General features: G+C 37.0%; 1 protein-coding gene across 1 annotated transcript in view; it reads right to left on the bottom strand.

Annotated features, from left to right (window-relative positions):
* Positions 1 to 16894, bottom strand: part of FARS2 (phenylalanyl-tRNA synthetase 2, mitochondrial) — a gene marked incomplete at both ends in the record, with an annotated part of 432169 nt that overhangs the window by 377094 nt on the left and 38181 nt on the right. The window contains one exon of the mRNA XM_080710010.1: positions 8539 to 8698. Coding sequence (XP_080566136.1) covers positions 8539 to 8698 — 160 coding nt within the window. The remainder of the gene's footprint in view (positions 1 to 8538; positions 8699 to 16894) is intronic.

Here is a 16894-nt window from a genome sequence, read left to right as displayed (position 1 = left end):
GGATCAAAGTGCTCTAAAGGCCGCTAGAGCAAAACTCACAAATACTATTAGGGAAGCAAAAATTCTCAGTGCATTAAAGGTAAAAGCAGCAATGTTAGCATCCTACAGATAATTATTAAGCCTGCAAAGAAGAAAAGAAATATTAAGCTAGGTATGGTGGTGTAACCCTGTAATCCCAGTACCTGGGAGGCTGAGAAAGGAGGATTGCAGGTTTCAGGTCAGTCTCAGCAACTTTGAGAGGTCCCTCGGCATCTTACCTAGACCTATTTCAAAATAAAAAATAAAATATGGATGGGGTATAGCTTGGAGGTAGAAAGCTTCTGGGTTCAACCTTCAGTAGAAAATGTAAGGAAAGAAAACAGGAAGAAGGAAGTGAATTAAGTAGGAAAAATTCAATAGCAATTTACCAAGAAATGACAGATGACAGACTTAATAGAAAGACATTAAAATACATATTACAATGATACTTGATATTCTCAAAGAGCTAAAAGAAAGACTGAAAATGTTACATAAAAACAGAGGAAATATAAAAAGAGCCAACTGAAGCACATATGTAGATAAATCTGGAGGACAGGATTAACCACAAATGAAACACTGCACAATGAAAGAATGGTGAACCTGAAGATACAGCAATAGAACCTATCCAAAATAAATAGCAAGTTAGAAAAACACTAAAATAAAAAAGAACAGGGCATTTGTGAGAAAAAAAAATAAGAAGTTTCAAGTGGCTAAATAGACATGTAACTGGATCCCATAAGGCAGAGTGAAAAAATTATGAGTCATTCTCTGCCTTGATTGCTAAGGTATATCCCATTTCTACTGAGCACCTGTACTAGCACAATACAAGACACCTCATTCACATCCCCATGGCATAATGATCCCTAGAGCCAAAGATGAACAGTAAGCACAGGAAACTCAACACCACTTGAATGCAGTGCCTGAGCTGCCGCATCCCTGTCTACGAGTCCTCTGAGAAAGACCACCCTCTCCTAAAGAGATAACACCAGCCAGCCCAAAAGAGACGGTTCAAACAGTAAAGTCAAATGAGAATTTTAAAAGCATTTCTAAACTTGATTCAATTTTAGAAATGAAGTAGAAATAACAATTATAAACCTAATCGTCCATCATTTTCACTTCATTTATATTAACAAAGATGAATGGATGGAAAAAAATACAGAAAGCTATGGAACACAGGAGATCCTCGTTACCCTATCCCAGAACCTCACTCCTGAGCAGGACATCATTCACAACACAGTATCCTAGAATGTTCTGGTGGGTGGGAAGATGAAGAGGTCCCTATGCAGGTTGGGTTGGCAGGCAGGTTATTTTAGTGGCAGAGGGTCAACACCTCTGGACAGAGGGTGGTATGAACAGGATGGATACAGGGACCAGCATTTCATTTGTGGTTAATCCCATCCTCCAGCAACTGAAATCAGGCCCGATAAATCTTTATCCTTGCCAGAAATACAGAGCAGACAGCACATCAGAACTGTCCCTTGGAAGGCCTGTATTCTCCTGTCACACTCTGCCTTTGGATGCGGGCAGCCCTGGGATGGGTATGTCCTAAGGCACAGAGGCTCTCAGCAGCAAATGAGTCCACCAAGAAGGTGAGAGCTAGAGGCTTTCTGCACTCCCATCCTTACAGGGGATAAGGTGCATTTCTTTTGTTTTGTTTGTTGGTTGGTTTGGTTTGGGTGGGGCTGGGGATTAAAACCAGGGGCTTCTACCTCCAGGCTATACCTCCAGCCTTATTTAATTTTATATTTGAAAACAGAGTCTTGCTAAATTGCTGAGGGCCTAAGTTGCTGAGGCTAGCTTCGAACTTGTGATTCTCCTGTCTCAGCCTCCCAAGTAATGGAATACATGTGTGCTCCACCACACCCAGCAGGGAGGTGCATTTCAATGACCAGCAGAGGCATTTTTACTTTTAAAGAGGGAGCTTGATGACACCCCGAGGAGACTTATCTAGCTAGCAGCAGAGAAGCACAATTCATCTTTCCTTCAGACTAAACAAAACGGGGCTACAAGGCCAATGCACTATGTAGGGAAGTTCCAAGGTTCAGCAGAGACTGTAGCAAAAAGGTCTGTAAACCCTAAAGGATAAAAAGAGAAATTAAAAGGTTAATAATCCTAAATCCCTACCTTAGTTCCTCCAAAAGAAATGATCTGCCAAACATGACACAAAATATACAGAAAACAATTGAGAAATATGAAAAACAACAATGAACTACATGAGCATATAAGTAGTCTAAAGGATTGCTTCATTCCTTTCTAATTCTAAAATGATAACCTCTCTTATAACAGCCTTAGGATGCTGATACAATTGAAATGTTAGCAGAAAATAATAAACCACAGTTAGAAGGAGAGAAAAAAACCAAACCCTGAAACTAAAGCAGCTGTAATAATAACAAATTGCCACAAGGAAATAGCATGTTCTAATTTTTAATTTTTCTTTTCAAGAAGAAAAGAATCCAATAATAATAATAATAAGTGAGATGCCTAGACCATAAAAATAAATATAAAAAGAATCACTGACAATTTCTAAGGCCCGCAACAAAGTTCCCATTCATTACCTAAATAGAAGGAGTGAAGCTGAAGTTTTTAAGCAATGTTTGCCACCCAAAACGTAAATGGATATGACATAGTCAACAGAAACTTTACCAGAAACCTGGCCAGGAGGAGCCAGAGAGCAAGAAAGACAGGGAAAGAAAGACTGAGAAGGGGATAACAAGAGAGGGGCCAGTTTTTGTGTGTTTGATTATTTTGACATCATAGTTATCACAGGCCCCACAATCTCAGAAGTATTATTAAAATGAGTTCTTCCCATCTTTTTAAGAGCTAATCTCTAACAAGAAACTGGACCACATGGCTCTGATACTTCTCAGATGTATGATCATCAAATGGCACATGAATGTCTTGTATCATGGTTCACTTACCTGAAAAAGGGAGATTATAATACTTACATCATAGAAGCAGGTCAAAAGAAAAAAAAAATTGTAAAGGTGTTCAGCAAAGAGTTTAAAACACTTGCCCAGCATGGGGGCACACGCTTGTAATCCCCGCGCTTGGGAGGCGGAGACAGAAGGATCGTGCAGGTTCGAAGCCAGCCGCGCTAGCTTAAGAGACCCTGTTTCCCAAAATAAAAAAGTATAAAATAGTTCTGGGAGTGTAGCCCGGAGGTAGAAGAGCTTCCAGGAACCCCAGTGACACAAAAATAAATAAATAAATAAATAAATAAATAAATAAATAAATAAATACTTAACTACTACTTAACTACTATCTCTATTGCTGCCATCCTCATTATCATCATTAATATTATTAATCTAAATGGCATTCAGATTCAAGGGTCCTAGGCAAGTCACACATACAAAAACAAAGCAGCAGCACAGCAGGTAGGATAAGCTTGACAAATCACCCAGGGACAGGCTCACACATCTCTTCTGACCAAGGCTATCAGCAGTATACATGGCAACGAGGCCCTGGGGCACAGCACAGATATGTGGGCAATGTGCCTTTCAGCATTTTCAGGGTGTTTAGTTACTGTGTGAATGGAGATAAAAAAAACAATCATGTCTGGAAACACACACACACTCACACACGCACACACGCACATAGGCTTTTTCTACAAGTAAGACGTTAGTGCATGTGAACATGTCTTTTCAGGCGAATGTTTTACTATAATTCCTCAACTATTTTAACTTGATCTTATAGAAAAATGAGTGAATATGAAGATTTATGAAAAGAGCAACACTGATATGAAATAAAACCAGAAACTGAAAAATCTAGGTCAACAAACTTTTAAAACACTAAAGCAAATATATGCCTAGAAAAGAGAAGCTATGTCATTGCTATTCCAAAACTTAAGATTCCCAATTCTTACGAGCATGGGACTGTGTCAAAACGGGCACTATATTAAGAAAAGTCACGAACCACAGGAATCATTTTTATAAGGAAATCTGTGATCTGGAAATTTTCGAATATTAAAAATAACACAAACGAAAGGGCAACATTCAGTGAAATGTATATCCCCAAGTGACACAAGGTCTAGCATAGTGCACTCTTTTTAAAATATCCGCTGAGGCTCAGTGAGGATGTGAAAGCCACCCTCAACACCAGCATGACAACTCGGCCATAGTCTGGGATAAAAGAACATCTCAGTCCATCAGACATAATCAAGACAAAGTAGCCATAACTAGCACTCTTCTTACTTGTAAACTTCTTTAACTTAGGAGGCACATTTCACTTGTTATTTCATTCTCATATAAAACAGCGCCAATTCAACTTCTAAAAGTTAGAAAATTTGGGGATGAAATGCTAAATGTTCAATATTTCAGAATAATTAGATAGAAGAATTTCGTTGTAACATTTTTTATTCCACACTACCATTTCTCAATGGGCGTTTTGCTTTCCTTCTATTTTTTTTCTTTCCTTAATGATATACCATGTTATGCTTGTTTTCAATGACCAGCATTTGTCTCTCACCTACTATCATTTCCTTTTTTTCTTCCCCCACCTCCCCTGGTTTAGTCCCCAGCCTCTTCACTGGCCAATTCTTACTTATCCCCTCCCCTAGAAGCTCCTGGAGCCCTTGCTCAGAGGATGCACCCCTCCTGTGTGCTCCCAGAACTCTCAATGTTTCCTAGGAGAGGTTTAAGACCCGTGACTCCTTAAAGACAGAGATTATGTCTAGCTTATTCTGTACTGTGATCCAAGAAATCCAGTGGGAATCCCGTTTTTAAATCTCACAAACATGAAATCATCTGATTACAGAAATGGATAGGACTCTAAACACAATGCTCTCTGTCCACAGTGTGAAAAGGGAAAATTTCAGATGAGCCTGACACTGTAAAGGTGAGACAAAACACTATCTCCTTAAAAATATCAGAATTCGTTCTATCTGCCCTGTTTCTAAAACAGTGAGAACATAAATTCATCTCTCTCTATTTCAGTGTTAAATAGATTACATTGTGGCTAAAAATATCCCAATTCCTTTCTTTTATCATGAAAGTAGAGAGAAGCTGGCTTATTCAATAGGACTGTCGCATCAGCAATCTCTATCTGAAACCTGTTTCACTATTACATTATACGTTATCTAGAAATGGAAAATAGTAACCACTCATATACCCATTTATTCAGTTTATCAAATTATAACATTTTGTCATATCTAAAATAACTTCTTAAAATAAAACATTATGAACAAAATTGAAGCCTGGTTTCTATCCCCTCCCTAATACTTTCCCCTAACTCCTAGATAAAATATAGAAGTTGATATGCTCTTTTTATAAATGTATGTATCAGCTGGGCATGGTGCTGTATACTTGTAATCCACTTGGGATACTGAGACAGGAGGATCACAGGTTCATAGCCAGCCTTAGCAACTTAAAATGAGGCCCACCACAACTTAATGAGACCCTGTTTCAAAATAAATAAAATAGAGCTGGGGGTGTCACTCAGAAGTAGAATGTTCCTGGGTTCAAGCCCCAGTACCACACACAAAATAAGAAAAAAGCATATATGTAAAGAATATAGAGAATTATTTATTGTTTTCTTAAATATTGCATGAACTACAAACTAGACAATATGGTAGTCAAGTTATTCTAACAAACCTAGTTATAACAGAGTAGCAGGTCTTCATAAATTACAATGAGATCTTTTTTTTTTTTTTTTCGGGTCTGAGGATGAAACTCAAGGGCATTCGACCTCCTAGCTACACCCCTGCCCTATTTTTTATTCTTCATTTTGAAACCGGGTCTCACTGAGTTTCAGAGGGCCTCACTAAGTAGCTTGAGGCTGTCCGTGAACCGCGATCTTCCGGTCTCAGCCTCCCAAATGCTGGGATTACAAGTGTGTTACCACGCCCGGCTGAGATCTTTTTAATTTAAAAACATAGCTGAGTTCACATGTAAAGAGCTGTCACAAACATGACCAAGTTGTGCCAGGGGAATGGGGTAGGTTGTGTAAAGGCTAAAAAAAAGTGCCCAGAGACAATGTGTGAGACACATGATTTATTGGAGAAAGCTTACAAGAGATCAGCAATGGCTCCAAGAAGAGTTTAGTGCTGGCAGTCTGAACACAAAGTACCTCTTCCCTCAAAGTGCTTTGCCAAGCAAAGCCTCCTATCACTCACAGTATTTTATGCAGTAGTAGCTGACTGGACTAGAAATATGTGTCCTTTCCACGGTGCCCTCGGTTCCTTGACCACTGCCACTGAGGAAGGAATTTTATATGTCAGACTTCAGAAGCAGTAACATCATCAGCATCAGCTTGCTTAGTCTGCTTTTATGACCAGCATCCCAAGGAGTACCTGTTCTGGTGTACATACAAGAAAATAACTCTACAAATAACACCAGGCTGCTCCAGTTCCCATTGTGCGTAAGAGAAAGCCAGTATCTTTCAAGTTAATGTGTATCAGGACATTCTGCCCCAGGCTTGCACTCACTGTTCCCTTGACTTGGCTAGTATTTCATAAACAGAAATAGGGCATCTGGGACATTGTAATTTTCTGCCTCCCTTTTATTTATGGACAATACAAATACGGAAATCCGGTGGAATGAAAAAATAGAGGTGAAGCAAGATCAGCGGGTACTGAAATCGGAGCTAGGGGATGGTGACTACCACTCCTGCATGAGGCCAGAATTTTTTATATTATGCCTTATTTCTCTGTTTCCTTGCCAATGCATAAAAATGTCAGGGTTTTTTTTTTTCAATGATTTTACTTGTGAAAAACTATAAAGGATATCCCACAGTGGTTTTCACTGGTTCTCCCTTGGTTCCTAAGTATTTTTCATCTACTTAATGGTAATTCTAGATATAGCATGTGTTACCATATTGAGCCATTTTACTCTTGTTTTGCTTGTTTTTTTGAACTTCTGTATGCTTGCTGAATGCTTTTCTGAGAGACCACTACACTGCTTTTAGAATGACTAAAAGTGAAATGACTAACTATAGTAAGTACTGCTGAAGATGCAGAGCAATTGGAATTTTCATACACTATAGGTGAGAATGTAAAATGGTACAACCACTTCAGAAAAAAGCTTGGTAATTTCTTGACAAAGTGAACATAAATGTAACATATCTAGTTATATCACTTCTAGGGGTTTATCCATGAGAAATAAAAGTGTATGTCCACATAAATATTCGTATATGAATGTATAAATACATATAAATAAGCTTTATTTGTAGTAATCAAAAACAACCTAAATGTCTACCAATGAGGAAATAAACTGTGAGATGGAATACTGCTTAACAATAAAAAGGAATAAACTCAGCAGAGCGTGGTGGCGCACGCTTGTAATCCCCGTGCTTGGGAAGCAGAGACAGGAGGATCACACAGGTTTGAAGCTAGCCACAATGGCTTAAGAGACCCTGTTTCCAAATAAAAAGTATTAAAAAATAGGTCTGGGAGTGTGGCCCAGAGGTAGAAGGGCTTCCAGGAACCCCATTACCACCAAAAAAAAAAAAAAAAGAATAAATAAACTACTGACATACATAATAACATAGATAAATCTCAATAATTATGCTAAGTAAAACGGTTCAGACAAGAGTGTATAATATAAAATTTCACTCACATTAACTAGAAAATGCAAGCTAACTGCTATCAACAGAAAGTGTATCACCTGTAAGCTGAGTGAGACATTAGAAAGGCAGGGGTAAGGAATATGTTCATTATTTTGATTTAATTGGTAATTCCAAAATTGTCAAAACAAGTGTACGAAGTTGTTCATTTAAATGTCAACTCATCAATGTCTACACTTTAAACATGTATGGTTTATATTTGGTGTCAATTATACCTCTAGAAATCTGGGTTTGTTGCTGTTGTTTTGTTTTGCAGAGCTGAGGATAAGACCCAGGGCCTCATGTGTACTAGGCAAGAATTCTACCACTGAACTACATACACAGTCCCCAAGCGTTTCTTAAATGGAGGTCAAAATTATGGAATTCCGTGAAACTTCTCCACATCTTTCTTAAAACAAACAAAATATTATCTCGAATTAAACTGTAAGTAATTGGAAGGGAAGGAGATATCACCAACAAAGATTCTTCTTGGAAGAACAACTGAAGGCATGTGACTGAAGCTAGAGTCCAGACCATAACAATACTGTTTCTCCTCTAGGAAAGTCACTACAGGAACTGGAAATTACTCATTTTTCATATTTTTGCTTTTGATAACAGCGATCAGCATGTTGATATGTAAAATTTTCCACTGCACTCATTCACAGAGAAGAATCTTGAACCGCTAATAATAATAGAGTCATACAGTAACATTCATTAGCAAGTATATTCTCTTCTACCCCACTAATGGCACTGATCCTAACTCATTATCATCCTTATCAAAGACCCAATCATTTTTCTCCTTAGGGAATGCACTCCTGCTCCTCAAATGAAACTAACCAAAAATTATGTGGATTCTATCTCACTATAACCAAAACAATTATGCAGCAATGTAGATCAAAAACATCAAGATACAATCTCAGTGACTTAGAAGATGGTAACTGTTGGACATCTAAGCCTCCAACAACAAAGTTATGTGATACCTACCATCTCCAAAAAGATGTGTCACAAGCCTGGAAAGTGTTTGCTTAAGGTCAAACTCGATGAGCTTCGTGGCCTCCATAGTATGTGTCTCTTGTTTATGAGCAGAGCGAGAACTCTGTTCAAAGAGTTGTAGACAGTCTCCATCCTTTATACCACCAAATAACTGTAAACCAAGAGGAATAAATAAATACATAAAACCATACCTTGGTCAATCTAATGCAACATGGAAATTCTACACAAAATACACATTAATCTAAATTATAATGTGACAATAAGTATTATATTTTATACTCAATAAGCATATTGAAATTAACATCCATTTAGAAGCAACTCTGAGAAAAACTCTATGTTACAGGCTATGGAGAGCCCCGAAGGAAAAAAAGACACTGTTGTGATCTTGGCAAAGATACCTCTGTGTTACCTCTGTATGATGCTACGGTCATTTTCTATCAGACATTATCCTCAATTCTGTTGGAAACAAAAGTGAATCAGCTTTTCATTCTCAAAAATTATATCCCTAACCACAGCACAGTGATCTTCCAGTGTGACCTGAGATGAGGCAAGAAAGTATCATCTAAGAAGCAAATCCTATGAAGTCCATTATGGCAGGAGACCCACTGGAATTTGCTAGTTCTCTACTTCCAAAGGCCAAGACAGAATTGATATGTATTTCTGACACTTGTTACCCATGTAAACTTAGGGAAATAATATAAGCCTCAGGTAATGACCGATATAATAACGTAATACTACATTAACTCATTTATGATAAACAAAATAACAAAAAGTAGAATACTTGGTATACTTCAATGACTAAATAAAGTTTCTTCATTATCATCTTTATTATCATTATTAATCACAGATTTTAGTTATAGGCTGCTCTATTAAAATAAAGCATCTACATTCTTGGTAATACAGATCACTTTATCTGCTAGCAGACTTGGTCAAGAGAGAATTAAGCAAATTAATCTATCATCCTTTCCAATTGAAAGTTCATGAAGTAAAAAAATTAAAGTTTTATTTAAAAAATTAATCACCTGAGCATGGTGGCACAGGTCTGTTATCAAAGTACTTGGGAGGATGATAGAAACCATCACTTGGTGATGTAGCAAAACCAGGTTTCAAAATGAAAAATAAGGACTGAGAGTATAGCTCAGAGGTAAAACAACCCTGGTTTCAATTCCCAGTAACACACACACACACACACACACACACACACACACACACACACACTCTGAATCAACTGACATTTCAAATAATGTTAAGTTGGAAGATTAGAACCAAACCTCCTGATAAATGCTACTAAAATACAAAAATAGTTAAGAGCATCAAAGAAGTAACAAAATAAGCCATGGGTGGTGGCACAAGCCTGTAATAACAGTCCCAGGGAGGCTGAGATAAGAAGTGCAGGTTTGAGGTCAGCAACATAGCAACTTTCTTGGCAACTTAGTGACACCCTGTTTCTAAATACATAAAATAGGACTGGGGGTGTAGCAAAGGCATCAAATGTCCATGGGGTTCAACTCCAGCAACACACGCATGCGCACACACACACACACACACACACACACACACACACACGAAATAGAAAGGAATTACTTTTTTAAAAAAAACTTTAAAAAAGCATGAAGCCAGAAAAAAGGTGGCCCAAAGTCCCAGGGAATATGTTCCTACCAAAAAATCAACTGAAAAACTGAACATTGGTTGTGACAACTTAGGACAGCAAGTGGGACAAAAGGAAAACTCAGTATCTGACCAAGATAGTCTAAGAAACAGCTCTAAAGGACTTAACCTTATAAGGATGAAAACAAGCATGTCCTCACATATACCTGCAGCCTGACGTCACACTTCCTGGGCAGTAGGGAGAGCGTCAGGCTCTGAAAAGGCACTAAGGCAATCCCAGGCTGAGTTCTCTAAGTGTCCAGCAAAATCAAACAGGTCTTTGCAGAAGTAAACCTGCCACCTTAGCTTCCAATTATTCTTATGAGAGCTGGAAACGAGAAGAGCTGCCAAGGTCTGTCTTCCTATATGTCCTCTGACAATAATTTAGAGCAACAGAAGATTCTACAAATAAAACTGTTAAATACCATGCCCTCAGCATAACTTGAGAAACAGAATGATGAAACATGAAAATAACTACGTAAAAAGACAGGCCCAGGGAGAATGCTATTACATTCCCACCACACAGTAAGCCTTGAAAGTAAGTAAAAAAAAGCCCAAAGCTGGGCGTGGTGACGCACGCTCATAATCCCACCATTTGGGAGGCTGAGACAGGAGGATTGCGGTTCATGGACAGCCTCAGCTACTTAGTGAGGCCCTTTTCAACTCAGTGAGACCCTGTTTCAAAATAAAGAATAAAAAATAGGACTAGTGGTGTATCTCAGAGGTAGAATGCCCCTGGGTTCCATCCCCAGTGCTGCCAAAAATAAATAAGTAAATAAATAAATAAATAAATAAATAAATAAATAAATAAAATAAAGACAAGCCCAGAAAAACTGAAGGAAAGAGAGAAGAATAAAAGGAGTGAGGTGCTAAATTTGATTCAAACAAACACCTGTTCTCAGAGTAGGTCACGCTACTCCACAACAGTGTCCCAAGAGACATGTGAAGAGCAAAGAGAAAAAAAAAAAATGACTATACTAATTCAAAGTAATGACCATAAAGGGCTTGATTGCAATGGAAGAGAAAAGGATGAAAAAAAGTGAAAGCCAATGTTTGAAATTACATAGTAAAGGTTGGAAAGAAAAATCTTAAACACACACACACACACACACACACACACACACACACACACACCCCTAAGAACATTAGAGGACTTATAAAACCATCCCCAACCCTTCCCCCAGCACATATACGTGAAATATGTGTTTTGCTGCACTAACAGAAGGGGGCACCAGAGAACTAAGAAGTTTTCTACACAATCAAAAATCAATAAAAATAAATAGAAAATTTGGTAAAAGTATAGAGAATGATCCCAAAATCACAAAGCAAATTTATACTGTTCATCTGATGAAAATCCACCCTCTTTCTCCTCAAGAGAAAATTAAAACATAAATAGACAAAAATAATATTGAAAACTAAATTGAACATGCTCTAACAAACTTGTAGGGATACAAATAATTACTTGAGACACAAATATGAGTTAAAAAAATGAAAAGAGAATTTTTCTCTGTGTCTGTGTTTGTGTGTAGGGAGGGCTGGGGATTGAACCCAGAGGCATTTTACCACCAAGCTACACCCACAGCCCTATTTTATTTTTTAATTTGAAACAATGTACTGCTAAATTGCTGACATCCTCAGGAAGTTGCTAAGGCTGCTTTGAACCTGTGATCCTTCTGTCTCAACCTCCCCTGGACTGGGATTACAGGCCTGTGGACAACTGTTTGAATCATGAAGAAAAATAAAATTGTCAAAATTAAAGTCTTAACTACAAAGTATACAAGAGTTACTAAACACAAAGGTTTGATAAGGGACGTTGAAAAAAAGCAGTGAAATAATAGCGAAAAGGATAATGTGATTAAAAAAGTCAAAGAGGCAGTGGCAAAATAGGAAGACAGATAAATAAGAAATAGCACTTTTGTAATTTGAGTTCTCCAAAGATAAAAACTAAACAATAAAATACAAATAATGGGCACAAAATAAAATTGATGCCTGAGAAAATGAAGCTGGAAGGACAAAATACAAGACATGGTCTAGTAAAACTATTAAACTTCGAAGAACACAGAGAAAAAAAAATCCACATGGCCTCTAGGCAAAAAAAAAATTAAATAATTATGAAGTGCAGGCAGTCAATCACACTGGCAGGAGGCTCTTTAAAACAACATATGAAACAAGGCAACAATGGAGCCACATATTCAGTATTTAAACGTGTGGAGCAACACTTCAAGTCTTAAATACATACAGCAATATCCATCAATGTTTTCCTTTAAGTATCAAGTCCACAGGAAAAGACTGAAACACATATGAACACAAGGAGTATCACCTTACCAATGAGCCCCTGAAAAGTTTATCAAAGAAACACCTTTATACAAGCAACAAGTAATGAAGAAAATCTCAGCAAAAAAAAAAAAAAACTTAATGCAGAGCACACAAATACAAATACAACAAAATTGTAGGTATGACTAAAATGAAGCTGGGAATTAAGTTGACACATATGTTAAGCATTTAACATATATGTTAAATATAACAATATGTCTGACAAAGTAAAAATAATGTATCAAAAATCAAAGTGAAATAGTATCAATGATTATTGTAGAGGCTATAGTAAAAGAATATCTTTAAGACAAATTAGATAGTAAAAATTAAATAGGAAAATACTGAGATGAGGACATTTAAAAGGTACAAGTATTAATGCAACCACTAAAAAAAAAATATAACCCTTGTAAAGAGCAAGAAGAATTTAATTGAAGAACAAATTACTCCATATCTTATAGAAAAAGCACAATTAATATTAAATAATACATAGCTATAAAATATTATGACAGAGTTGAAATCAAACTTACTAGCCATATCAATAAATATGAATATACTTAATTTCTTAGATGGGAAAAAAACAATTAAATTTGGTCACAAAGTATGACCCAACAACATAACTTTTCAATAGATATACCTAAAATAATGCTAAAAACAAAGGAGTGGGCAGAGTAGAACATCAAATGAAAACAGTAAAACTGCAAGCATAGCAATTCTGAAATCAAGCAGAATACACACACACACACACACACACACACACACACACATTAAACAACCACAACAACAAAATAAAACACAAAGCTTCTACACCTGGAAATTCAAACAAAGAAAAAAGTTTCAGGCAACACACACTACACAGAGATATTATTCCTATTTCTAATGCCCTAATGTGTTAGAAAATTTTAAAAGATGGCAAAGACAGAAAACTTAATTAAAAAAAGAAAAAAATACAGAAACAAGCAATGTGCACGTGTGTGTGCGCGCACACACACACGCACACACACACACACACACACACACACACACACACACACGAAAATGACCCTTAAATACACACATAAAAAAACAAGGTTAGAGAAATACAAACTAAAACAACACTGATATATTACTTCCAACTTACCACCTTGACAAAAATTAAGATGCTAGAAAAGATATTCTTTTGGTGAGACTTCAGAAAATATACTTTCATACATAGTTGGTGTAATGGAAATAGGCAGAACCACTTTGGAGGTGGATTTGGCACTTCACTAAAGAACACTTGTGTTCACCTCCTGACCCGGTCTTCCTCTTCACAGCTCTTTACCAAAAAAATATACATCCTAAGGTAATACATTGGCAAATTATTTTTGTAGTATATGTTGAACCTGAAAAATTAGAAACAAAGTCTCATATTAAAGAGATCGGTGGCACAAGTTTGTAATCCCAGCATTTGTGAGGATGAAACAGAGGATCGCACTTCGCTGACAGCTACTTACTGAGGCCCTTTGTAACTCAGTGAGACCCTGTTTCAAAATAAAGTGTATATATACGTTATACATATCCATATATATGGATATATATGGCTGGGGATGTAGCTCGAGGGTAGAATGCCCTTGGGTTCCACCCCCAATACGGCAAGAGCACCGTAGATGTAATAAAGAATAAGGAAGCTGGGTGTGGGGGCACACATGGAAATCCCAGTACTTGGGAGGCTAAGACAGGAGGATCCTGGGTTCACAGACAGCCTCAGCTACTTAGTGAAACCCTGTTTAAAGGGAAATAATAAAAAAATAGGGCTGAGGTATAGCTCAGAGGGAGAATGCCCCTGGGTTCAATGCCCCATATCCCCCCCCAAAAAACAATGAGGAAGATCTCTATGAGCTCATATGCAATGAAATCCAAGAAATAATAGAAAGTGAAAAAAGCAAAGTACAAAATAGCATATATGCCTTTCAGGTAACATATAAAGTTAAACACTAAAATATACATCAGTGCTAAACAAAAAAAAGAAGTTAAAAAATGACAGCAAAGTGGGTAGAAACTGGATGAAAAATAAGTGAATTGAAATGAAGAATAAAGAATAGCAGGTTGGGAAAATAAAAATTCTCTATGTGAGCCTTTCTGCAGTGCCCTGACTTTTAGAATCATGTGACTATTCTATTGCCTCACAACAATGAAAATCAAATCCACCCGAGCTGGGGAGAACCCAAAGTGAAATACAACCAGTAAAAACAACACAATAATTAAATAAATGACACACTGACCAGAGTGAAGAATTAGCCAATGTAAATTTGAAGAGTAAAGAATAAATTTAAAGAATATTTTAACTAACTCCTTGGTGAAATAACCAACACCAGGCCTGGGACAGGGCAAGTAAACACTGAATCTGGACTATCAAGCCAGGCACATGTCAGAGGACACATGAGAATGCTGAAGGGGCTCCGATGGCCAGACCTGGGCCACTGAGCAACACAGCAAGGCTGGCATTTGATTTCGGGCCATATAAATAAATATTCATAAACAAATATTGAATAAACATGGAAACACAAGTCTTTCTTACAATTAAACTCTAATGTTTAGAAGAAATAATAACATTAACATGTATGACTACAATGCACCAATAAAAAAGAAAAATATCGATAGCAAAAAGAAATAATAAAGAAATAACCATTTGGCAAAAATCATAGTAATTTTAGATAATAATTATCAAAGGATTCTAAAATTAATAGGGAAAAATACTGATGAGAAGCAGAATATTTACATAGTATCAAAGCAGCTTCTTTCAAAAACTTTACTACTTACTAAAGGAAAACTTACAACTTTATGGCACAGAAAGCTAAAAGATGTTAGATTTGATTATCAAGTAATTAAAGTTAATATAACCAAAACAACACATATCAATACTATGTGCATGAAATAATGTACAAATGATGGTAGAGTATAACTACCATACTATTGTTGCCAAAATGCATAATCTAAATCTGATAATATCAAATTAAGGGACATCCTATAAGATACCTGGTCAGTACTCTTTAAAGTGTCAAAGTCATGATAGGCAAAGAAAGATTAAGAAACTGTCCTGGTTTAATAAAAGAGATAAAGTCATGACAATTAAATACAGTGTGTAATTCTGGATTGAATTCCAATAGGGGGGCATGTTTTTAATTTCAGCAAACACATTTTTCAATATTACATGTTCTATTTAGTCCTATTTCAAATCCGAATACTCATTTTTTTAAAAAAAAAACTTAATTTCTTCAGCAGTTTTGGGTTGACAGTAACACTGAGAGAGAAGTACAGAGATATCCATATACCCTGTGCCCCTACAGATACATAGCTTTGCCTATTCACCGCCCCCCCCCAAGAGGAGTAACACTTGATACAATCAACGACTCTACCACAGCACAGCATGCCGCTCTTAGCCAATAGCTTACATTAAGGTTCATGCTTGCTTAGAGTTGTACATTCTGCAAGTTTTGACAGATGTATAATGACATGTATGCACCATTACACTGCTGTGCAGAGCACTTTTACTGCCATAAAAAGTATCCATGTTCTGCCTATTCAACTGCCCTCTAACATGATCGCCCTGCCAACCACTGATCTTTGCCTGTCTCCATAGTTTTGACTTTTCCAAGATGTCATAGAGTTAGAATCACAGTATGCAACTTTTTCTTATTGGCCACTTTCACTTAGTAAACCCATTTAAGATGCCCCACGTCAGCCTGGCGTGGCAGGACATACTTGTAATCCCAATAGTTAAGAGGCTGAGACAGGAAGACTGTAGGTTTGAGGTGAGCCTTGGCAACTTAGTGAGATCTCGTTTCAAAATTCAAAATAAATAAATAAAAAGGGCTGAGGGTTAGCTTGAGAATAAAATATCCCTGGGTTTAATCCCTAGTACAAAAAAAAATTCCCATCTAATGTGTGATCTTTTTTGAATATTTTTTTTAATTTATACATTTTTGAAAGTTCACATTTCACTTTTTTAAACATTTCAGTTATTTTATACTGCATGCCCAGGAATTTCAAGCACTGAAGCAACTGAGCATTGTACCTGCTGAAATTCATACACAGTAATGAGTAATCTGCCTGTTTTCTTATGTGTTACTAGGTGTGTGGTAATCTCCATTGGTTGATGTAAACTGGTGGGACGCCCAAGGGCCCAGACTGAGGGTGCTTTCAAAGACTGTAGTCAGAGCCCTACAAGTAATAAGAACAATGTTCTCACTTCCCGAAGCACAAGAGTCCTGAATCTAACTTTCCCATCATGCCACTATCACTACTACAGAGTCAGGTCTCTGGGCAGAAACTCTGAGGAGTGAAAATGCCCAAGAAACTCTCACAATCCCATGTGTGCTTCCTGCTCCCAGCATGAAGTTCAGTCTACTTTTTCTTCCCCTAGGGAAAC

The sequence above is a fragment of the Muscardinus avellanarius genome (assembly GCF_963383645.1).
Source record: "Muscardinus avellanarius genome assembly, chromosome: 14".
Taxonomy (NCBI): domain Eukaryota; kingdom Metazoa; phylum Chordata; class Mammalia; order Rodentia; family Gliridae; genus Muscardinus; species Muscardinus avellanarius.
This window is presented reverse-complemented; position numbering and strand designations above follow the sequence as displayed.